A 24,926-nucleotide genomic window follows, 5' to 3' on the forward strand; every position below is an offset into this window, starting at 1 on the left:
CTTACCAAATATATAAAATAGTAACTGCTGTGGGTATGCCTAAAGACAGCTGAAGATTCCTCCAATTTGGAACAAAATACGCTGCACCCGCAAGAAGAGCTAAACCCAGTGCCCAATATACTTCTAAAACCACTCCAACCGCTGTTCGCATCTGTGGAGGAAACATCTCCACTAATAAGGCATATGTAGTTCCTTGCAAACCCTACAAAAACATGAAATATTAATGGCCATTAACGATTTTATTTATCATTTTGAACATCATACTAACATGTTCAACATGAAATACTGAATAATTCAAACTAGATACAAGTTATTTAAACTACATACACTACTCAAAATTTTGTTTTATACGCTTTCATAAGACACAGATTAAATAAACACTGACACGTTCAAGGTCAGAAGAAGTCTAGTTTAGAATATTTGCACACAGAACAGAAAAAAAAAAAGTTGTAAAAATTTCAACGCTTTTTTCTTTCTTTAAATATATTCTTATTCATTATTGTACAATATCTACCTGCTCATCTTGATAATGCTGCTACCACAAACAATGAAGATTCCAGGCCTCATGTGCATCTATTTTCGTAGAGGTCAGAAAGCAATTTAGTGAGTATTTATTCCCGATCCATTTACATATACTTGTTTAAAATTTACCTAAGTACATATAGTTATGATGCTTATTTTAACTCGCGAAAGTTACGCTGAATTTAAACGTTTTTCATATAAATACACAAAGCGTGGGCAACAATCCATACACTATGGGCTAGACGAACGAAGTGACTACGCAGACGCACTACAGTGAAAGCAGGTGACAGATACATCTGGTTCTCACACGTAAACGTTACGTTTGAGTGAATCGAGTTGCTGTCCAAAGTGTGCTCAATATGTCAGGGAAGTTTTAGGTGCAAAAGGTTCAGGAGAAGTAGCCACTAGAACGTGTGACATCAAATGTTTCTATTCGGATTTCATGTGAAAGAGCATTCAAGTGATAAGAAGAAAGTCCTCCTGTTACTTGATTCGTGGTCTGCAAACAATGATGATAGTCTTTCGTCAGCGTGTGTGCCACAAGGCTTTGAATAGATCAAATGGCTGATACCTGGTGTAAGTACTGGCATAATTCAGTTTCTGGTTGTTCCACCCATATGACGCCTTTGTTCGTTTTATCAGTGATACAACAATAACAAGAAGTGACGTGAATATTTGGCAAGTTCATAAAACTTCAGTCGTTCACAATGCACCAGTTCAGTACTCATTTTCACAAGATGATTCGATTCGGATTTGCAAAACAACCCACTTTTTCTTGTGTTTCATCACTTAAATATGCTGGAAACACGAACATGATCTAGTTTAGAGGAAATAATAGGTATAAGACATCTCTCTTTATGTTTTGGACTATGTATTACAATTATAACAAGTACTTCCATGTGACTTTCTAGTGGCTGTATCTCCTAAACCCTTTGAGCTTTCCACCTGAAACTTCCCTGACATATTGAGCACATTTAGTACTACTCTCTCACATGTGTCTCGGAAAGCAACTCGAATCACCCAAACGTAACGTTTACTTGGCAGCTTTAACAAGGTAGACAAAGACGTGGCAAGATCGCAACCCTCCCATTTGTTAACAGCGTTTAAGATAAACTCGAAGCGCCGCCTTTAAACGCTACAAAAGCATCCTGTACCATAATTTCACTTATGACAATATGCTAAAACGCTACGAATTTTACCCAGCATCTTTGTTATTTTAAATACTGATTGCTAAAAAATCCTAGTACTTCCAAGTTTTCGACTCCAGGACAGCATTTTTTCAAGAATCAGTATTTATGGTAAATGAGATATACTAATTCCCCATTTGTTTCTCTGCTCATCACTTACCTGAATGAACACCCCTTGGATGAAACGGACGGACATGAAGACAAGCAAGTTGTGAACGAAGTACAACGTGATTCCTAAGGCTCCTTGTGAGTACAGACAGAACAACATAACAGGGCGTCGGCCGAGTTTATCCGAGAGAATCCCAAAGAGAATGGCACCAATGGTTACACCACAGAAATACACTGTAGCCACTAACGGACGGAGAACTTTCCGATCACACACAAGCTCCCACTGAAGCAAACAAACATATTTATTCATTTTACACAATTATAAAGTATACTAGCATATTATCCACTATAGTTTAAATACAATGGTCCATAGAAATTCTATCTGTACTATTCAGCTGTCTTAGTATATAAAGTAAAGGTGTTAGTGGTCTTTCTAATAGTTGAAAAACAGCTCTAATATGAATGTTCAAACTCACCTCTGTATCTTCTGCAGTTTTCTTTACACCAGTGTATAATTTTGGTTACCGGTGTAACGTTAATCGGCATGTATTATTCTTAAAAAGCTTGATTCATTACATAACAGTCGTAGATATTTCGCTATGAAATTTGTTTGGAGATCATCTGAACCACCTGATAACTTTTTCCGTTACTCTCACAGGTTCCTTTTTGTAATTCCTCTTACTTGAATGCAGAAAAAACATACTGCTTCTTGACATGCAAACCACTGTCAAAGCATTATACGTCTATGCTTTCTGTTATGAATTTTTAAACTTTCAGCAAGTGTGTATATATATCCCTCTCCCCCTCACACACACAAATCTATCTACAATGGTTATGTAATAAATCTACCATTACATAACCATAAAAAAAAAGGTGCTGATGAAGTTTACAGCTATAACCAATAATATGCATTGATGTAAAGAAGAATGTACGAGGTATATAGCTGAGTTTGTTTGTTTGTTACGTATCCTATAGAATTCGTTAATACATACATTAAATACATATATATATGGGTGATTCCACGAAAAAGGGAAATTTTCACTTGGAAAATTTTTGTTCCGTTGATGGTCGCCTATTTCAATAAAAATATCACGTGCACTTACTACTACTAAGTACATGTTAATTAGGTGTTCAGCAGAGCTGAATCGTTATTGGTGTAATAAATAAAAAATAATAAACTTTTCAGCACCCACGGAGTTGAGACCATAGGTCACGGAGTTGAGATTAGTTAATACGGAGTTGAAAATTGCTGTGGAGTTGAGAAACGTGATACATCTGGGTGATGAGTTTTGGTTTATAAGTGATTAAGCTTATAATTTACATAAAAATTGAAATAATTTTCCAATAGTTTTTGTAAGTTAGAATTATTCTCCTTATGTTGAATAAAATTCTAACAAACTAGATGACACGTAATTTGTTATACAAAAATACTCCAGAAAATACTGCAAGCATATGAAAATATATCTAATGAAGGTTCCAAAATTGAGTGTATATATATATATATATATATATATATATATATATATATATATATATATATATATATATAATATATATATATATGAATATGTGACATAAATAAGAAAAAAATAAATACACATACACTTATCGAATATTGAAAAATTATTGCGCTTTCAATATGTTGACTATCATATGGAGAGGACAAACTTTTTACATAAGCTTACGAAACAGACGAAGTAGTCACTAAACCTGTCTATTGTCTACTTCATTTGTTTTCTGAGCTTATTCCACACGTCGAAAGTGCAATACTTTTTCAACATTTGGTAAGTGTATTTGTACCGTATATTTGGTATATTTGATTTCTGACACCAAAATAAGACGAAAGGTATAGACAACTGGGTGCACAAATGCTTCCTTTCGGAGTTATAGGCTGCCGAAAACATGAAAAAAATGAACTTTAAAGGTCCATAGCTCCAAAACTATGAGATCTGCCGTAGTCGGGTCACGACTTCACTTAGGAACTAATATGTGCACTTTCCAAAAATATGTTTCAGAATCCTGAGGTACTCACGAAGCAATTTTTATAGAGGGAGTTTGGTTACGGGCGTATAATCTGAAGTACTCACCAACTACTTCTATAAAAGTTGTTGTGGAAGTACCGCAAGATTCTGAAACATGGATATTTGGATAGCGCACATACTAATTCCTAAGTGAAGTCTGACCCGACTACGGTAGGTCCCATAGTTTTATGCTATGGACCTTCACCTTCAAAGTTAATTTTTTCATGTTTTCGGCAGCCTATAACTGCGAAAGGAAGCATTTGTGCAGCCAGATTGGTCTATACTTTTTATCTTATCTTGGTGTTAGGAATCACCTCCCAAACGTTGTCGGTATTGTTTGAAACGCCCTGTATAATGCACACTAAATGACAGTGTAAGGCACTCATCATTTCTGTTTTCTTTGGATAATTCGATGTTCTTTCTTAAGTAGCCCTCATTTTCCACTCCAATGAAGGAAATGTCTTGAGGAAACAGGGAAGGGCTGTTCTAGTCTACACAGAATGACAACTGCCAACGCTTTTTAAACGTCAGGTTTAGTAGGCCAGGAGAAATTCCTCCCGATTCGCGTCATAAAATTGACTGTCCGCATATTGCCCTCAGACTCTTCGACAATCTCTGAAAAGAAAACAATTAGTTGATCATAAGATTCAAACGTCAATAGGTTAAAAACAGATACCATCCATCTTGACTTGACTGAAGTTTTACCTCCGGCTATCTGACAGCCCCAAATTTGAACTTCCGCGAAACACTCCTTAAATGGGCTAGGACCCTCCAGCCGGTCTTTGAGTGTGAATGACACGTGGTCAGCGTGTCGGCCCCTACGACCGTTGCGATGGTCTGCGCGATCAGGTTTCAGTACATCTCTACTCAAATGAGTTTTTTAATTGCCTTACTGTGCGAAGTAAACACCATTAATTTTTTAGCTTCCACCGGGAAACAAACCCAGAACCACGCACGAAAGGCGAGCATATCAGTCACTAGACCATAAATGAGCTTTATTTCTATCAATATATTGAAAGAACAAATATTTGGAAGAGCATGAGCATAACAAACACTACAGGATTATCAACTCCGTGACTTGTCTCAACACCGTGGATTCCTTAGTTTTCAGATGGACATGGAGTTGAGAACCATGGAGTTGAGAAAATCGAATATAATTTATTTTTACCGGCCCACTTTTTAACCAGTACATGTGAGTAATTGTGTACGAATTTTCTACGTTAAGGCGTAGGTTCCTCAAGGGAAAGAAGGTATATACCATACAAATACATTCAGTAATAAATACCATGGTGTTGAGAATCAATTAATATACGCACCTGCTTTCCACACACAAAAATATTTTTCCTATAGCTTTTAACACATGCACACAACTTTTTCTGTTCTTCAGTCAAACATGCCTGCCTTGTCTTCTTGTGGGTGTTGCCAATGTGGACGACCATGCTATCTGTTGAGAGCAATGATAATTTTTTCTATTGCCATGGAGTTGAGACGAAATAGAGGTGACAGAAACTAAGCATAGTCAAGCTTTACAAAATAATCGTTATAAAGATTTACTTTCTACAAAACCGAAACATTGAAGTGTTCTCTTCCATTTAATTACCATTAAATGATGTTTGATTTGCGACTTCAGTTGTAATTTATTGATTAAAATCAGTCAACTGTAGTCTGTGACAGCCCACGGTGTTGAGAAATTGGGTAATAATTATTTTTTTACGTATGTTTCGTGTTATATTTGCAAACTGTTATACATGGCATACCTACTTTGTGACGGTTACTAACAAACAAAATAAAAATGAGGTGATTCTTTCTAGTAGTATTTTGAAGAATTGCCCGTGACAGAAAATTTCCCTTTTTCGTGGAATCACCCATATATATATATATATACTTACAATCTGAAAAGTACAGCTTAGTACTATTTTTCAACATAGGGCCATGTAACTTCAAGCACTTGTCATAGCGTTTCACCAATTTTTAAAACTCGGCCACCTGGAAATTTAATGGATCTGGCATAGCATTTTAAGATTCTCTCGCTTCAACCCAGGATTCTAGAGGGGTTGTTCAAACACGTCCATTTGAACTGGCGTTCGCCAAGCACTTTATGGGCAAGTGTTGTCATGCACGAACACAACCCCAGATGTCAACAGACCGCGACATTTGCTCTGGATGGGTCTTTTCAGTTTCTTCAAAATGTTATAATAAACTTCAGAATTGATTGTTGTATCATTTTATAACCTTTCTCAGACTTATATAAGCTGATGATGAGGACCGTGATCCTCGAAAATGTTACTGAAGTTTTCACAATCACTGCGGTGAGAAAGCATATTTTCTTGTTTACTATTGTAAGAAAAAGACCATTGTCCTTAGTTTGTTACAAAACTGTTTCTGTTCACAGTACTACCTTCATCAATTAGCGAATCCTTGTGCAAATACTTCTCAGCTGCCTCATTCATATGTCAGAATCTTCGTTGCAGTTACTAATTATACTCAGTATTCTGCTAGAAAATGTGGAATTATCCTTGTTCAAGTTAAGTATACTACTCACTCCCAGCTCACTTATCGTAAATGTCTCGCATTTTGTAGGGAATTTGGCACACTCAGGAGTCTATCTAGCCTATTGCGAATGTGATATTCATATTAGTATAACTGAAAGAAACGACGAGACCAGATATAGACGAAGCAGTACTTGGACTATCAATAAAGAACAAAGAACATAAAGGTTAGACACAAAACTGTTTCGTCAGTAGAAAGAAACGTTTTATAAACCATTTTACATCAGAACAAAAAATTCAGGTTGAACGTAGACAAATCAGGAGAAACGAAGGGATTGTATAGTAAACAATTTCAATAACAAACTATAAATCACACTGACAAAAATTTATTAATAAATAATATATTTCTACAAAAATGTAACAAAAAATAAAGTTTTTACAAAATCTAACATATAATATTCACAATTTGTAACACAGCAATATCACTAAATTCCCTATATCTGAAATTCCAGAAATGAAATCCTTTAGTTTTACGTCCCAGGATTATGCCGGCCAGGCAACAGGAGACGGTGATGATGAAAAATGAATGGAATGGCGGAATGAAGGAAGTAGAAGGAAACGGAAGAAAACCTACGCACACGGTGTTTGCCGGCCAGTCAACAGGAGACGGTGATGAAAAATGAATGGAATGGTGGAATGAAGGAAGTGGAAGGAAACGGAAGAAAACCCACGCACACGGTGTTTGTCCACCACAAAGCTCACTTGGCGCGACCTGGGATCGAACCAAGGACCCCAGGCACCAGAGGTGAACGCTCTACCACTAAGCCACCACGGCCCATACTTAAAATTCCATGATTCTCTTTATTCATTAAATCTACATGTCCATAGTTTGACCTGGTAACGTTGATTTTCAATGTGCATTATCATGAACCTGTAGTTATTTTGTTAATAGTGTCAGTATGTAATTTTTACTTGTTATTTTCGCAGTGCTTTTAATATTATATTTTGCGCAACGAAATCACCACATTTACATTACGACACGTCACATATTTACAAGTGACCTAGGAGGAGGTGAATCTGAATAGTATACTCAAACATAGGGAATAATTTCGCACACTGCAGAAAAATAGTAATTACAATTTGTAACTACGATAAAGTTTCTGACACACGAATAAGAGATGTGAAACGTATTTGCAAGACAATCTGCTAACTGATGAAGGGAGTATCTATCGAAACGGTCTTGACGAAAAACAACAACAACACAGAAATATTTAATTTTATCTCATTTATTAGTAAAAACATACAAAACATACTTATGCAGTATACTGGCTAGTATAGCTACAAGTACAAAGTTCGTTTGTACCCAGCTCATCAACAGAAATGACTGGATGATCTTTTTTCTTTCCTTCTTTTTCGGAAGACTGCTCACAAAAAAACAATATGAATTAAAATAGGATGAAAGCAACTTGTCTCACCTCAGTGACAATGGTAGATTCATCCCTGACTGTATGGAATTCGTATCCATGAAGACAGGCTTTCAATCCCCATGACTCGTTCCCTGCTTCAACAGGCGTCTCACACTGGTACAGTTTCTCCTCATCAGATGATAGGGATGCCGACGATACTGTCAACGGGCTCTGAAATAACAACAGAGAGAAAATCATTCGTAGAGATCCAAAGAGAAAAAGAAAAGAAAAGCACAAGTAGTACTGCCTTCTGGATTAGCATACAATGTGAATGGAAAGAGTTTAATGTTAAACCATATACACAGGAGGACAAGGATAACTCAGGTAAAAGCACGCTTATAAAAACTCCTTGAAGCGAAGAATTATGTTTTTTAAGTAAAACAAAAGCTTTCTTTCGAGGGTGGACAAGACGTGAGCTCGATGGATACTTTAAAGAGAGAGCCGTGAATAGTTCAGGCAGATTTCATAGTTTCACTACTTGTGTAAATAATCATTAAATTAACAACTTAAGTCACTGAATAGACACATGATTACAAATATTCACTTGGACTAATCTTGGTATGCGAGGAGCAGTCAAAATGTTCCCGTATTGTTGTAGTAGTTCTGGCATTTGTGATGCAATCATAATGAATCTTGTGCAATACAGTCCCTATGTTGCCTAATTCTAAATTTAACAAGTGTGAATACATCTTAACAGGCAACGAATAGTGTAGCTAAACAGAAGAGTGGGTAATGATTAGTTGGAGCACTTTCACAGATCAAGATATCTGAGAGACTTTGACAGCCTTAAATAATAATTAATAATAAAAAACAGTTTAGCACCATCGGATGTTTGACTCTTCCGAAGCTAAAAATGAGCCTTTTTTGTTTCGCCAACGTGGAAGAGATCAAAACCAATGAATGTGACGGTTGAACTTAGAAAGATACCAAAAGAGGCCTTTGGTCTGTGTTTCCACCAATCGTAGGAGTAGCGAAACAAGTGTGTGTGTGTTCCGAAGGCGTCAACTTTGAAGGAGATAAAGTAAATGTGTAGTTATACTGTGGTAATAAAGAGCTACAACAGAATTCCGGGATTTTTTTTTTCCTTGACTGCCCCTCATACGTCTGTTATTTAGTAATAGTCGAAAGTTTCAATATCATCACACGATATTCATCTTTGTGGATGAAAACATTAAGTAATTAAAGCAAGACAAATTTAACACATTAAGTGGGACATTCCATGTTAAATCAACAAGTCATCAGATTTGGCTATCTCAGATTTTTGTAAAACTTGGTGCACAGTTTTATTACAGTGGGAGATGAAAAAATCCCAAATATTACCTCTCTCCTCCTCAAATTGTCCCCATACAGGGTGTTTAAAAATGTCCCCCCCCAAAAAAAAAAAGCATTTTTTCAGTTACAGTGATTATTAGAAACTGTCATAAAACGTGCACTGAGAGACATGAAACAATCATCATTGGAAAGCTAAAAGATTGCTCTACAAATTGTAGTATATTGAAGAAACCTGTAAAATAAAAAATAACACTTCAAAAATTCAAATAACCTGTGAATTTGTTCAAAATTGTCCGGATTGTAGGATCATATGTGTACTAAAACACCATAAAGTTGCATTTTGGGCACTCAATGGGATCCGATTCAAAATTCAACATAAACCAAGCATTGCAGGATATTGACCATGTGAATATCTGGGATCAGATCGATAACTATTTGCCTGCAGCTATTTACCTGCATCATCAAAGGAATTTATATTCAACTTCATTTGTTTCTTGATGTATTCATTTGAATTTACACCATTATCCACCTTTCGAATTATTTAGAGAGGTATTACGTTTCTGAACAGTACTCAATACAGGTCATTATTCTTGTTAGTCAGTATGCATGATTTTAAATTGAAATTGGCTACACTGATAGAAGTTGTTTTCATTCCTTTGTTTCAGAATTGCTGTCACAGACATGTGGAAGTGCATAATTGAACTAGAAAAAAGAATTTTTCGACTAATTGTTTGTGCTGAATGTGTGTGAAGTGATTGTGAACAGTGTCACTGTGTTTCATAACACATTTCATACAAATGTTGTGGAAGGGAGGGAAATCCCTCTCTTTCGTAATAAGTTCTGTAACAGTAATCCTGAAGCAAAGGAATGAAAATAACTTCTATCCATGTAGTCAATTTCAATTTAGAAACATCCATACTGATTAACAAAAATAATGATCTATATTGAGTACTGTTCGGAAACTTAATACCCCTTTAAATAACTCGAAAAGTGAATAATTGTGTAAATTCAAATGAATACATCAAGAAACAAATGAAGTTGAATATAAATTCCTTTGATGATGCAGGTAAAGAGCTACAGGCTAATAGTTATCGATCTGATCCCAGATATTCACATGGTCAATATCTTGCAATGCTTGGTTTATGTTGAATTTTGAATCGGATCCCATTGAGTGCCCAGAATGCAACTTTATGGTGTTTTAGTACACATATGATCCTACAAGCCGGACAATTTTTGAACAAATTCACAGGTTATTTGAATTTTTGAAGTGTTATTTTTTATTTTACAGGTTTTTTCAATATACTACAACTTGTAGAGCAATCTTTAAGCTTTCCAATGATGTTTATTTCATGTTTCTAGTGCATATATTGACCATTTTTAATAATCACTGTAACTGAAAAATGCCTTTTTCTGGCATTTTTGAACACCCTGTATGGCGACACTTTCAGGAGGAGAGGCGTAATATTTGAGATTTTCTCATCTCCCACTGCAATAAAGCTATGCACCAATTTTTACAAAAATCTAAGATCGTCAGGTCAGATTTTGTCATTTCATTGGTTGATTTCACATGGAATGTCCCAAGTTGAACTTGTAAACCTTCAAAATTAACAATTTACATTTACTAATAACAGCATAAATTCCGCAGGGAAAGAGTTCGTTTAGTGTTTGGTTCGGCAAACTGATTGTAGAAGATGTAACAGTGACTTTTTGAAAATAGGGTTTTCTCAAGTCTTTCAATGACATTCATAGTGTTATATTTTAATATACAAGAAGAGATTTCCATTAAGTGCGGAAATGTGAGGATCTACAAGTGATACTACAAATTTAATAGAGTTTTCGAATGATCCTTTGTTCTTCAAATATTTAAGGAAAATCCTCTTCGAAGATGAATATGTAAATGGAATGAAATATTTCAGTTTAAGTCTCACGATTATTCCCTTTAGGCTAAGGGAGACAGATGATTAAGATAAACGAATGATGATGGAAGAACTGGTGGAATGCGAATGTAGAAGGAAACGGGACTACCCCGAGAAAACCCACGGACACGATGTTGTCCACCACAAACTTACTTGGCCGGAGATTGGGCCAGGGACCCCATGCACCAGAGATAAACGAAGAGGATGAATATGTACAGAAAAAAGAACTACAGTTGACGTTAGTAAGACGTCTTGACATTGGGACAAATTATAAAAAGAAGAATGAATGGACAAATTATATAAAGAATGAATCAATTTTAGATACAAGATGAGTGTCTGTTATCCAAAATCAGTCCAAGTGGCTAATTGTTATTAATTTTGTATTTATCACGCAAATGTGACGTATGCCAGTGTTTGAAGTATATGTATGTTCTGTTAACAGTAGATACATAAGAGAGACGGAAAACAATATTAAATTTCACTCTCTTTCAGAAAGGAAGATTTACAAGATACCCAGACAAAATAAATATGAGGTGTTCCTTTTCCGCTAATATATAAAACGTTTGTGACAGCGCGCCATGAAATAGCAGAGACCCGAAATGGCGTCCAAATCGGCAATCTCTCGACTTTGCTTGCTGGTTGTTCGGGCACTATTTGCTGCGACAAGAAGGAATTTAGCATGGAGAGAAAACAAATCCGATTGGGTAACTTTAACCTTCTTTTGATGCCATTGAATCTTCCGTGAAGATGGAATTTGGTGATATACGAAGGAGGCCACGTGATCAGAGCAAATGGAATCCGAACCAGACAATTCTGAACACGTTGAAATTATTTACTCGAAGACTGAAATTTAGACATCTTAATAAAATTTAAAAGCAATTGCTCTTATAATAATAATAATAATAATAATAATAAATTTAAAAAATCTGTCAGTACAAGGGTTCATAACTGGAAAAAGTTCTGTCGTTAAATTGTTCGTTTATGTAGAACATTTTTTATAGCAATTTTATTTGTGAAAGAAGTGTCAATTTAGCACTAACACAGTAAGAGACCTGTAGACACCAACAAAACACGAAAATGTTTCCTTAGGTTATGCTTCTTGTTTTCTTCATGTAACTGATTCACTTCGGTTATATAAAAGTGACTCGATTTTAATATGAGAACTATTTCTGGAGAACAAGGCTATAGCTTAAGTGACCGAAACCGACGCAATCAGCGGAGTAGTGTTTTCCCTCACCATTTTTAATAATGTTGAAAATTATGTACATAAACACTGGAAAGATCGGAGTAAATGCCTCAAAAGTCATCTAGGATATGTAAGGTGAAAACTATAAAGCTCTCAAACGGTTTAACATTCTGATACGTGTAATAAATCTCACCTTACAATGGAATGGTGGTGTGTATCCATGAAATCCCGGAAGCGCATGGTTTATTGCAACTATTAAATAGTTGCAACCCAGCAACAGAAGCAGAGATATTTGGCAACGACCAGATCTCCCGATCCTTTCCAGCAAATTGTCTAAGGGAGACACCATCTGGAAAACAGAACAAACAGTAATTATTATATTACAAGAGAACTGATAATATTCTAAATCAATATTTATAAAATAATTTTAAAAAAATTTTCCAAAAGTACTTACAATAACTAAATTCTATAAGTTCCAGCAAAAAAACTTTATTTTAGAAGTAAAAAAGTTAGTAAAACATAACTACCATTGTTATGTATACAAGACTAAATACAGAAGTAATATTTATAGTAAATGTGTTAATTTCTCATGGAAAACGACTTTATGTGCCCTTGTACAACTAACTCTATGACCTCTGAACACGAAGGTTCAATGCCGCGTTCACAAAAGCTCTCCACTGACTTCTATGCTTAGCCAACTGGATCCAGTTTCTACTTTGTATTTCTATTTCTGCGAGATTCACCTTAATATTGTCCTCCCATCTGCGCCTAGATCTTCCTAATGGACGTTTTCAGATTGGATTTTCAGTCAAAACTTTGAAACCGATCTTATTTTCTTCCATCCTGGCTACATGACCTGCCCACCTGAGCCTCCTAAAATTGATGACCCTAACAATATTTGGTAAACGGTATAAATCATGCAATTCAAATCAAAAGAAAGAGAAGATACGCGATAATTGAAACACTGAAATAGAATGGTCAGACCTTTTCCAAATTCTTCTCAATTTCTTATGCTGCAAGAACTATGAAAACGACACTTTTATGTTGACAGTGGCTGCGTACGAAACCCTTTATAGTAATCCAATAAAATTCTTCCTTGGTGAGCCATCAAAATAAATCCTTTGCAAGCTCATGAGATTCCGTTTTTATTAGGTAGGCCTACACTCCTATAATATTGAACAGACATCCCTTGAGTATAAATTGCGAAGAACTACCTTTCATTACAAATTATGGGTTAACTTTACAATGCCCGCTCCAGCTACTATACTTACTCAGAAACTAGAAATTACACTCTATTTAAATTTATGAAAATGGATCAAAACTTCCCTAACTTTAAGCTAACCGTTCCCACCCCTACCTTAATCTTACTCTATTCTACCCTACCCTACTATACACCTTTATCGATGCGCAGCTGGAACGTGTATTGTAAAGTTTATCCCGGTCAATGTTCCGTTAAGGGGGTCCAGTGTCTTTGACACCACTTCCTTCTATTGATTTTCATTTGATTACATAATATAACGTTATATTAGGTTCTATTAGGTTAGCTTAACTGGGTCCAGTGTAGTTTTGGACCCCCTTAACGCAACATGGACCGTTTATCCCAAATTATAAGCGCATCATATGCATAAACTCCTAAGCAAACAATAATAACAAAATATTCAAATTTTGTAACTTACTTGTACAAATTTTAGTTTACATTCACTCCATCGGTACATTATCATAATCCTAACTGGTACAAGAATCATCTCACAAAAGTTCTTTTAAGAACCTGATAAACAAAACAAGTCTGGTTCACTGTACACATTTACAGAAAGTTCTGTCTCATATGTACAAAATTTTACATAACATCTTAAATCTACAAAGAAGTTCACCACTACACTTCACTATAATAAATGCACGTCAATTTTCACTTCCACATAAACTAACTCTCATTAGCCGTTAACATTTCCTTTCTTTTTGCTTTTCCCCGAAGAATTGCTTCTTTAAACAACTTACAGTAAATTTCAATTGCGCACGGTGTATCGTCATTGCCCGGCACGGGATAAGTGATTAGATTGGGATTGGAATTTGTATCCACAATTCCTACGGTAGGTATCAACAACTTGGCTGCATCTGTTACAGCTTGATGTTGCTCTAAAACAGTGTTCAAGGTACTTAAAAATATGCATAAATCCGGTAACCTTGTCACTGCACCATACTGCATCTTCGAATTTGTGAATGTTCCACGTTTCCAGTGTCTTGTGTGTGCAAATTCTCCACATTCTTTAGCTGTTTTCTCTACAACATGCATATGTATTGGACTTCTGCATATAAACAATATAATGCCATCATTGAATGCTATATGTGCGGTGAAATTTAATGCCTGCCTCAAATGAAAAGCAGTTTTGTCCAAGTCTAATATCAGATGACCCAGACGGGAACCGAAAATAAACGGTTTCATGAGCACATTCAAGGAACCTTCTTTGTGACCCAAATGGACTCTTGCTTCAAAAAGATCTCGTACAGTGAACAGATCATGTATGTGAAAGTAATCAGGATGTTTTAAAGGATTCACAATTGCCTCTGTTTCACTTCGTACGTTTTCTTTCGTTGCAGTCTGAGCACTGGAATACCAGTAGCCACTCCTAATAGAAATATTTTTGTTCAAATTTCGCACAGTACACAAAAGACGATACATGTTGATTTCAAGATATCCTCAGTTAATTTACGTTAAATGGTAAAGACACTATCAATATTCTTTTAGACGCATAATTCACTAACTCGTCATACACGCGTTTCGAGTACAGTAGCAGACGCCATATTCGTTTCTATTTTGTTATTCAACTCCTCAAGGTTGCCAGTTTTGAATGTAAAGAAAACATTATGTTAATTTCAGAAAACCCAACGTTTTAATAGTTTTTATTTTCGTTTATTCTCTCAACTCGATATAACACGTGAGAGGAAATTGAATATAATAAAACCCCTGATGAAATGTAGAACTCGCTTTTAAAAAGGCTAACTTATTCTTACAAAATTATTTTTCTATCCCTGAAAGACATAATTTTTATTCTCGTCGTAAAAAAAAAAAAAAAAAAAAAAAAGACGAGATCCGACTGTAAAAGAAAAATGTAAATGGTTGAGTGGAAGAAAAGGTTATGCCTTAAATCCGCCATTTTAAATAAGAAATAAATAAATAAAGACTACCCCACCAGGAACATATTTTCGTAACTGTGTCTGCAAGATTTGTGGTTCGCAATGCTACACAGTTATTAAATAAAATAAACAGAAATAAAAATACAACAAACAGATGATTCACTAAAACGCAAATTTTGCACTGCTATGACGCAAATTGCTATCGAATGAAACACCAGATCATAGGTATCATTCCGTACTTCGCAAAATTCTACGTACAGCAACGCAACGTAAACAGTCGTTATAATTGCTTTACGATTATCACCAATCAAATTGCAAGTTTTGCATTACGTTAACACAAATCATTCGGGAATGAGACCCTTACATATAGGCCTATGTACATGAAACAGGTAGCAGGGTGCGTAGAATAGAATAAAGATTCAGAAAATGTATTGAAGGGTGGGGGAAGGGAAAAGGAGATGAAGAGTGGCTCCCAAACTAGTGTCAACGGGCTCGGCTCAAGCCCTGAATATTTCTAAGCGAACTTGTATTTTTTTCTTTGTTGTTTATGAGGACGATGTTGAGCCCAACTGGCTCGGCTCGGCTCGGTTTACTTGAGTCATCGGCTCGAGCCTGCTCGGTTGCGATGAGCCATCGGCTTGGTTCGGCTTGACTCGGCTCAGGTGAGCCATCGGTTCGAGCCAGCTCCGTTGCGATGAGCGACCGGTTCGGTACGGCTCGGCTCAGGTGAGCCATCGGCTCGGTTTGGCTCAGCTCAGGTGAGCCATCGGCTCGAGCCGGCTCGGTTGGGGTGAGCCATCGGCTCGGTTCGGTTCGGCCCAAATGAGCCGAGGGCTTGAGCCGGCTCGGTTTGGTGAGCTGTTGGCTCTTCTCACTTCTCGGCTCGGCTCGGTGGTGACTAAGCCGTGAGCCGAGCCGTTGACAACACTACCCCAAACATGCTTCTTATTCTGTCTTGGCCTTCTATCAGGGGCGTATCCACGGAGGCAGTCAACCGGGTTCAGGCATTCCCAAACCTCGTAATTCTTTTTAATACTTTGTTTTGTCTCCACTAGGAGCACACTAACAAGGTGTAAACCTGGTCTGGATTCCGCCCAGTCTTAATAACTAAACAGACATATGCAGCCGCGTAACAACATTTCAAATATAGGAAGGGGCAAGTTTTTTGTTCAGCCCCTCTCTGAACAGCGCTTCACCCCCATCACAGCGCGTAATTTCCACTAAACTTTACAGTATTAGATTCAGATGCCCCTATACACTCAGGGGCGACATAAGGAATAATTATTAAGATATCTACAGCAACCCTTGGTGCAGTATTATCTCCTTTTCTATTCTATCGAAGGCACCCCTAGGCAGTCAGGGATGACGAAAGGATTAATTAATATATTTACAATACTCAGTCATTGAAACATTATTTCCTTTTCTATTCTATCGAAGAAGTTCCCATATATAATGAGGGGCAACAAGAGATTAAGAAAATGTTTCCCTAATAGCATGTTGGTTTGCAGCAAGTCTTTCACTATATTTGATTTTAACTTGCTAGACTTTCCTTGCATTGTACACCTGCAGCAGGTGTTTTGAAAGAGTTACCCGCAAATGTCATAATTTGATTTTCACTTGCTAGATTTCACTTGCCTCGGAGGTTTGCTGCAACTTTGTAGCAAGTGTGTCAGTTCTAGTTTCTACCAACAGGTGGCACAAAAGTCTAATCTTAGAAATCTCCCCGCCAGGCCGCCATTTGTAGTAGGTGCGACGTGTGTGAAGCATTAAAACAAGAGGAATACTAAGATAATTACGTAAGTATCCAGTATGTAGAGATAATTTATATTTTAAACCTATATTGTTTGACAAAGTTGTTGAGAAAAATATACAATCTGATTGTTCGTATAAAGTAAATGTTCGGTTTCTAAACGGCATGCAATGCAAGTATATACCTGCAGAAGACTTACTACACTCACTTGCTGAAGACCTGCTGTAGACTTGCAATGCAAGTATATACTTGCAGAAGACTTACTACAAACTTGCTGTAGACTTGCAGTGCAAGTGGTATCCTTGCAAAGACTTGCGTCAAACCTGCACTAACTTGCTGCCGACTTGCTGTGCACTTGTAGTGCAAATGCCAACTTCCAGTAGGCTTGCTGTGCAAGTAAACCCCTTGCAGAAACTTGCTTTGCAAATTTACCATACACTTGCACTGCAGGCGTGCTGCAAGTTCGAAGAGCGTCAACTAGGAAGTTTACATCAAACTTGCAAACTTGCATCACAAGTGTGCTGCAAGTTTGCCAGATTTGAATTGAAAATCTACTGCAAGTTTATTGCAAGTCATTTTTGCTATCTGGGTTATATCACTGCTTGACTGTCGTATAGATATTTTTTATTTATTTTTTTATTTTATTGTATCAAAGGACAATCAAGACCAAAAGAAACAGAAAAAGTGTTCATTAGTTATAATAATACAAAGCACTCTATATTTTGTCGAAGATTAGGCAGTGCACATAAAACACTGCTTTTGCACATAAACTTTTCACTCTTGAATCGGCTTTTAAATTAGGTAAAGTAATCATTAGGCGCCTTCTGCCCCCCCCCAATGACTTCTACCAGAACTTAGGGGGACAATGCCCCTTGCCCTCCCGTCTTGTTACGCCACTGGACATATGTACACTTTCTTAAACACTTATGGCACCGTGCCCGTACACCGTACGTTGTTCGTATTTTGTCCCGCAGGACGGGCCTTTAATGTTATGTAATGGCTGTGGGAACGAAGATTTTTTGGTGTTTTTAGCCCCATATGATCTTCTAGTTCTTTCAACCCAAGAAAGTGTGTGTAGTAGTCTTTGAAATGATGTACCTTTACCTTCTCGAAACAATAAATACTTTTACAAAAATGTATATTTATGGTATTTTATTAGCCAAAACATATAAGCATAATCCTAATTTTAAAAAAGTCCCAAACGTGCTGAAATGTAATTTTAGTAATTATATAATAATATTTGGGCGATATATATCGCGTTCTTCTCGCTAGTATAAACAAAATGTCCTCATTAGAATTAGTTATTATTTATGGCATATACATTTGTATAATTTGCACTGAATCTCCCATTAATTTTGCTCTAATATTATGCATTTATTCAGTCTTTTAGAAAACAAAATGATGTTGCAGCAGTAATGTAGCCTACTACAATGTGAACAACTTAAAGTGTTGATTTTTGCAACCCATCATCTCTGTGTAGTACCACTATACTTTAAACAATGTTTGGTTTCTAGGGATGGCCGGATCCGGATCTGGCCGGATCCGAAGATCCGGATCTGATTGGGTCCGGATCCTTTGGATCCGGATCTCGGATCTGGATCCGGATCTCGGATTTCGGATCTGGATCCGGATCTCGGATCTGGGTCCGGATCTCGGATTTCGGATCTGGATCCGGATCTCGGATTTCGGATCTGGATCCGGATCTCGGATTTCGGATCTGGATCCGGATCTCGGATTTCGGATCTGGATCCGGATCTCGGATTTTGGATCTGGATCCGGATCTCGGATTTCGGATCTGGATCCGGATCTCGAATCTCGGATCTGGATTCGGATCTCGGATCTTGATTCTTATCCAAACCCACATCCCATTCAAATTATGATAAACATGAATATCTAAAATTCGCCGAAAGTAATTTCACGAAGTCCTGACAGTGAAGAAGAGAATAGAAAATTAAGACGAATATTGACAAGTCTATTTGTTTTCTTCATTCTACTCTAAAGATCAAATGTTTGGCTTACTCAAGAAAAAAAATGATCCGGATGAGAGCTCAAATGTCGAATCTAGTTCTACTCGGTTGCAGGACCGAGATGAATATTTAAAATTCCTCAATGCACCTATTTCATTGACAGTTAAGAAAACATAAACAGTTAAGACAAGTATTGACTACTTTTTACGTAAATGTATCTTGCTCAGTCTGCTCAAAATATCAAATGTATACCCTATAATTAGATTTAATAATTATTTAGTAAATCACAATATGAGCACCGAGAATAAACTATGAATTTTGGTGCCTCTTATCTAGATTTGAAATTTCGGATTCATACATAGAATCAGGCTGAAATATAAATATTTGAGATCTGGAAACCGAAACATGTGCTAGTACCAAGATCGTAGCCGTTTGTACAGTGGCGTATTTACGATTTTGTTTCGGGGGGAGGCTTTGCTAACTTTCGGGGGGAGGCTTTGCCTGAAAATGTGAAAATTCTGCAAGATATTTCATATAGTTTACTATAGTAAGTAAGATTTCGGGGGGAAGGGGGCTTAAGCCCGGAAGCCTCTCCTCTAAATACGCCATTGCGTTTGTACCTAGGTAATGCGAGCGGAAGGCACTTGCACTAATTCCGCATGTAGTTTGAGGAACACGAGAAATTAAAAACAGATAAAAATTCTTTTTCAGGAGTAAGTCGCGCTTTAACATGACTTTTCATGAGTGTTGTGTTCAAATATGAAAACTGTAATGACAACTTGTTTGAAATAAAAACCTTTTCATTTTTAACAATAAAGTTAGGTACTTTCACATTGGAGAAAAATTAGCAAGGCACATACCACTGATTAGGGTGCTGATTCTTATGGAAGCTTTCACTTGAACCGGAAGATTTCCTCATGTGAGTATCGGATTGCCACAATTCACCTTGCTGAAAGACGTGGTTTATCAGGAGGTCGGACAAGATTCTTTTGAACGTAGCCTGTAGACTGCTTCTAGTCTCAATTATTCCCATATAACAAGACTAGCCATATACATAGTTGGTTCGAAATAAGTTAAAATATCACTAATTGACCTTAAGGGGATAATCGTGATTTAAATATTCGTAAATCAGAAGAGATGGGAAAGTTAAGCGGTAAAATAAATCCGATAATTCCGGAATAAAGAGATTTATATGCAACCTAATGATAGCAATAAAACTCTTTATGTAACATTTTCAAAGCTAAAATTAACAGTTATCTTCTTGAAGAGGGTTTACGGCAACATAGAATATTACAAATCCAATTATTATAAGTAGTACCTCTGACAGCCCTGCATTTCACATCACCATCGCCCTTCATCCTGACAAGTGGGCAATTCACTTACCCACAATGACTTTTCAGGCGTTCCAGTGACATCAATATCTCAGTTTGGGTTTGGGATCATGCTTCGGTGAACCTTGACTATCACCATCAGCAGCTATTAGAAAATCAGAACTTATTTCTGTATTAGATAATGTGGGTAACTATAGCTTTTCGTCTATAGAAGTCGGAGAGTGTATGGTATTATCGCAGGAAATATTTGATACATAAAACTTAGATTGTCAGTATTTAGGAGCAACTTTTAAAATAATCAGTTACTGTAAATGTGCTACAGATTAGCCGAGAAAACCCGACAGCCATAGTCGAGTGGTCTGCGGCATTAGGCTGTGGTTCCTTTTACTGTAAATGTCTTGCATTCAAATCCCGCTTCAAATGAACGTAAGCCCGATGGTAGGAACCAAAGGACTGTCGTGCCAAGAATTTAATTTGTTTTAATTATCATAAATGCCTTCTTTATTATTAAATTTTATCCAATATTTTCTTTTCAACCAGTTTGCGAAACTTAGAGCTAGCTACTTGTTTTCTTTTTAATTCATGTTCATAGTTAGCACAGCTAATCACTAAGGAAAAACAATCATTTCAATAAAATTCGCCTCGCGTCTTTCGTAGCTCTAAGTTATTTTCAGTTTTTTTTTTTTTTAAGCTGAATGGCGTTTTATCATTTTCCCCTCGCTTTCCCTATTTTTTTTCTAGTTTTACCTATGTTTCTTTGCACGGATATTGTGCCTATATGCACGTGCTTAATGTGTTCGTTTACAAAAGCGGGCCATTTCCCTGCCACTATAGAAAGTAGAGTGCCCTGTATCAGAGAAATATTAATTGACGTATGTAAGTGAATATATATCTGTGATGAAGTCATAATTTCTCAGTTTTTGCATCGCACATAGTTTCCTCATCCTCATTAATCTCTTCACCCCCGTTTCCTGAATTCCAGTTCTGGTATTCTTTCTTGAGCAAGGCCTATGTAATGGGAGACTGATGTCTCATGTAGGCTTATTAACTATATCATCAGCAATAAAGAAAGTAGGGTTTAATTTACACTAATTTTAGAACATTACGTTAATTAAATAATAATAATAATAATAATAATAATACGGAGCGAGCTCAGGCTACTTGTTAGGATTCTTGCTTCGCAATTGGATAATACCGGGTTCGAATTCGGAGACCAGCTATCCTGACTGAGGATTTTCCAGGGTTGTTCCTCAGTTATACTGGGCAAATGCTAGGTTAGTACCTTGATCTAAGGCTCTGGAGACCTTCCTTCCATTCCTTTCCCAATGTTTTCATCTGTTGATTATTACAGTGTAAAGTGGCCTCTGAGGATGTATCTGGTAGCTTATAGTAAATAAACAATAACGACTTAATATATCTTCACGAAACGTGTGGGTTAATTTAACTATAGCCTTACAGTCACAATAGATAGCTAAAGTTTTAATATTAATTTCCTGACTTTTAAATACTATTTTCATATTGTTTCAACTTTCAATTATCTCATGTATGTTCCACCGAGAATTGAACCTGAGATCACATGAACAAATGCGATTATGTTAAATATTTTTGAACACTAATATACAAAACACAAAACGCTTCAATGATACGATGCATGGATATGTTTTGGTTACGTCCTGCAATGTATGATTAAAGAAACCTGAAGGGTGAAGAAGAAATAACAGAAATCTCTTTTATATTTACTCCTTCAACAAACTCCTGACCTCAGAAGGGCAAGCCATAAGTTAGATAATAAAGTCGTACAACGAACACTTTTATTAATACTAATAATACTACACAACCATATCGCTCTCCTGAAATTCTCGTGTGTATGTTTAAAGATCTACTGTTGTTCCACGCCAACCAGTCTATATTTTTTGTTGTACCTTCGAAGTGAAAGATTTGTTGATGGTTGGACTCTAGTGAGTCAGAAACTACTATTAATAAAGAGTTTGTTTTGTCCAGTATTCCTGCGATTAGAAGGGTCTTATCTAAAAGATATTTCATGTGTATATGAGAAAATAAGAAAGTTTATATAAGAAAGTAAATATTGCAAGGTTAAAATAACATAAAGAACAAAGGTAGCACAAACGTGTTATGGAAACATTTAAAAGCACAGCATCCTACTATATTAGTGAATCCGAAAAAAGTTTTGACGAATTTTAGATATTCAATTTTATCATCACAATTTCAGATGTAGGTTTGGATACGAATCAATATCTGAGATTCGGATCCAGATCCGAGATCCGAATTTCGGATCTAGATCCGAGTTTCGGATCCAGATCCGAGATCCGGACCCAGATCCGAGATCCGAATTTCGGACCCAGATCCGAGATCCGGATCTGAGGTTCGGATCCGAGATCCGGATCTGAGGTTCGGATCCGAGATCCGGATCTGAGGTTCGGATCCGAGATCCGGATCTAGGTCCGGATCCGAGATCCGGATCCGGCAAGATCCGGATCCGGATCTCACTGGATCCGGGATATCCGGATCCGAAAATTTTTGGCCACCCCTAGTTTGAACATGAAACACTAATTGTTCTGTAAGAACCTGTAATTAATTCTTTACTCAGAAGCAAACGGGAAATTCCCACTTGGAGTAGGGTCATTCCATATAAAATCAACACACACACACAAACAAACATTTTTTCCCTTACATTTTCGGATTTTGATGATTTTTACGTCACATGAAGATATCATAGCAAGATGGAAAAGTACCAAATTTCAACCTTCTAGGTTGATTAGTTTTCGAAATTTTACGGTTCGAAATTTCCAATTTTGGTCCAAAAATTGCATATATTAGCTTCTTTAATTTGATATATCTCGGCTCCTAACTCTAGCTTGAGAATTTTAACTTTTGGATCATTGCATGAAGTATAGTATGCCACGTTTCATATTTCGGGTGTACCGAATTCAAAACAAAAATCGGTTTATTCATTGCACATCAGGTTTTCTTGCAAATTGCATATTAACATTGCAAAAAAAAAAAAAAAAAAAAAAAGCAATATTTATGGATAAGCATTCACTATAAAACAGTAAGGCTCTTAAAGCAAGCAAACGTAAACTCCATAGTGTTTCTGAATTTGTGCTCTCATCTGCGCCATTTTAAAGGAGGAAATAACGCACCCATAAGTCATGACATGCCACACAAGTGGAATTCGCTTCGAGTTTCGAGTCGAGTCGAGTTTTAGTTCGACTAGTGTCCATCCCTAATTTTATCAGCAGTATAAAGATTCGTTTCCGATTCCACATGTTTGAACATATCTGCTCGGAAGAAAATAGAAAAACAATCTAACGGAGTACATAAAGGACCATGAGCAATGTTAAAGCCTATAGTTTCTTAGAAAATAGGCAAACACGGTTGGTCATCATGAGAAGACCCCTTTTGTCAATCAGTTGTACATTAATATGTGATGAACTTGAACATGGATCATTGTGCAACAAGAATTATCATGATTCGAGACAGAACCACTGTCACTTTCTCCGTCACTCCATCCTAACTGAAAGGCTGGATCTTCATCTTTTTCTACATCACTGTCACTTATGTCAGATCCTGACAATTCACCAAGCACATCTATAGTATCGTCAGCATCCACATGCTTACAACTATGTGTGAAGCCATTTTATCAAAGTGCCGATATCGAGCTCAAATAGGAAGAAGGAACACTGAATAGTACTAGTGCTAGCATATGTTGGCTGTATGCAGGGGCGGACTGGCCCACCCTGCTACCCTGCAAATGCAGGGTGGGCCCCCCAAACAGGTGGGCCCCCTCCACCGATTTTAAAAAGATGTGCTCAGTTAAACCTACCAGCATCAAAAGTATGGCAGGGTAACTCTCGCAAACTTGTGTTTTGCATAAAAAAGACGTAAAGTTAAACTTTCATGAACCGACCTTATTCTTCTTCACGTTTATCGACTTGAAAAGGTTCCGTCTATGAGACAATCAGGCCCTGAAACATTGCGGGGTTTGTGATACAGCAGCTGTTAAAAACGAGCACGTTAACTAGTACTTTTTTTTAAATATAAGAAACACAGTAGATTTCAGGCTGTTATTGGATTTGGATACCATTGCCTACTCCGGTCCTTTTACAAGCCGGCGAGTGGTGATGTTTTAAAGAAACTATAGTTTCGTAGATATTGTTATTGTGGAAAGTGGAGGTGGAGCCGAAACACTTTTGAACTGCGTTGTCCTCAGACCAAGCTTCGAAGAGAGAAATCGGATCAGGCTTCGGTGTTTTTTTTTTTTTTTTTTTTTTCAGTGCGGTAAAGCGAAAAGAAATTAGTCCCCACTATCAACGATTGTTTTATACAAACCTCAAACAATTAGTATGAAGTTGCTGCTCTCGGCTTATGTTTTATTTGTATATTACATCGAAGAGCAAATCCGATAGCAGCAATTCAATTATTGGAAAACCAGTTACGTGTCGTTTGTCGTGGAAGACATGTAGTTGTGTCAGTATGGATGGTAGGAGTGATTGTAAGGTTACTGTAAAGAAAAAATATAAAAGTTGCGCTAAAAAGCGAGAACACAAACGAAGATGTG

The 24,926-nt window shown here is 36.8% G+C and overlaps 2 protein-coding genes and 1 long non-coding RNA gene across 4 annotated transcripts in view; all 3 read right to left on the bottom strand.

Annotated features, from left to right (window-relative positions):
• LOC145692633 (organic anion transporter 3-like) overlaps window positions 1-24,926 on the bottom strand; it is a 127,334-nt gene that overhangs the window by 28,553 nt on the left and 73,855 nt on the right. Inside the window, exons 1-5 of one of the 2 annotated variants that reach the window (XM_081767972.1) lie at window positions 13,844-13,983; window positions 12,361-12,516; window positions 7,803-7,964; window positions 1,870-2,100; window positions 6-202 (exon numbers count right to left, since the gene is read on the bottom strand). In XM_081767972.1, coding sequence (XP_081624098.1) covers window positions 6-202; window positions 1,870-2,100; window positions 7,803-7,964; window positions 12,361-12,516; window positions 13,844-13,912 — 815 coding nt within the window. In that variant the 5' untranslated portion in view covers window positions 13,913-13,983. Of the gene's footprint in view, window positions 1-5; window positions 203-1,869; window positions 2,101-7,802; window positions 7,965-12,360; window positions 12,517-13,843; window positions 13,984-24,926 lie in introns of those variants that run through there. The other variant, XM_081767973.1, reaches the window with a different exon arrangement.
• On the bottom strand, window positions 6,698-7,796 carry LOC145692635 (uncharacterized). Its single transcript, XR_014132624.1, has 2 exons — window positions 7,055-7,796; window positions 6,698-6,957 (listed from the first exon to the last, which is right to left on the bottom strand). It is a non-coding gene; the product is annotated as an uncharacterized LOC145692635 (long non-coding RNA).
• Window positions 13,958-14,993, bottom strand: mRpS2 (mitochondrial ribosomal protein S2). Its single transcript, XM_081767974.1, has one exon. The coding sequence runs from the start codon at window positions 14,842-14,844 to the stop codon at window positions 14,089-14,091; it is 756 nt and encodes a 251-aa protein (XP_081624100.1). The 5' UTR covers window positions 14,845-14,993; the 3' UTR covers window positions 13,958-14,088.

Source organism: Thermobia domestica, chromosome 8 (genome assembly GCF_964235325.1).
Source record: "Thermobia domestica chromosome 8, izTheDome1.hap1.1, whole genome shotgun sequence".
Classification (NCBI taxonomy): Eukaryota; Metazoa; Arthropoda; class Insecta; order Zygentoma; family Lepismatidae; genus Thermobia; species Thermobia domestica.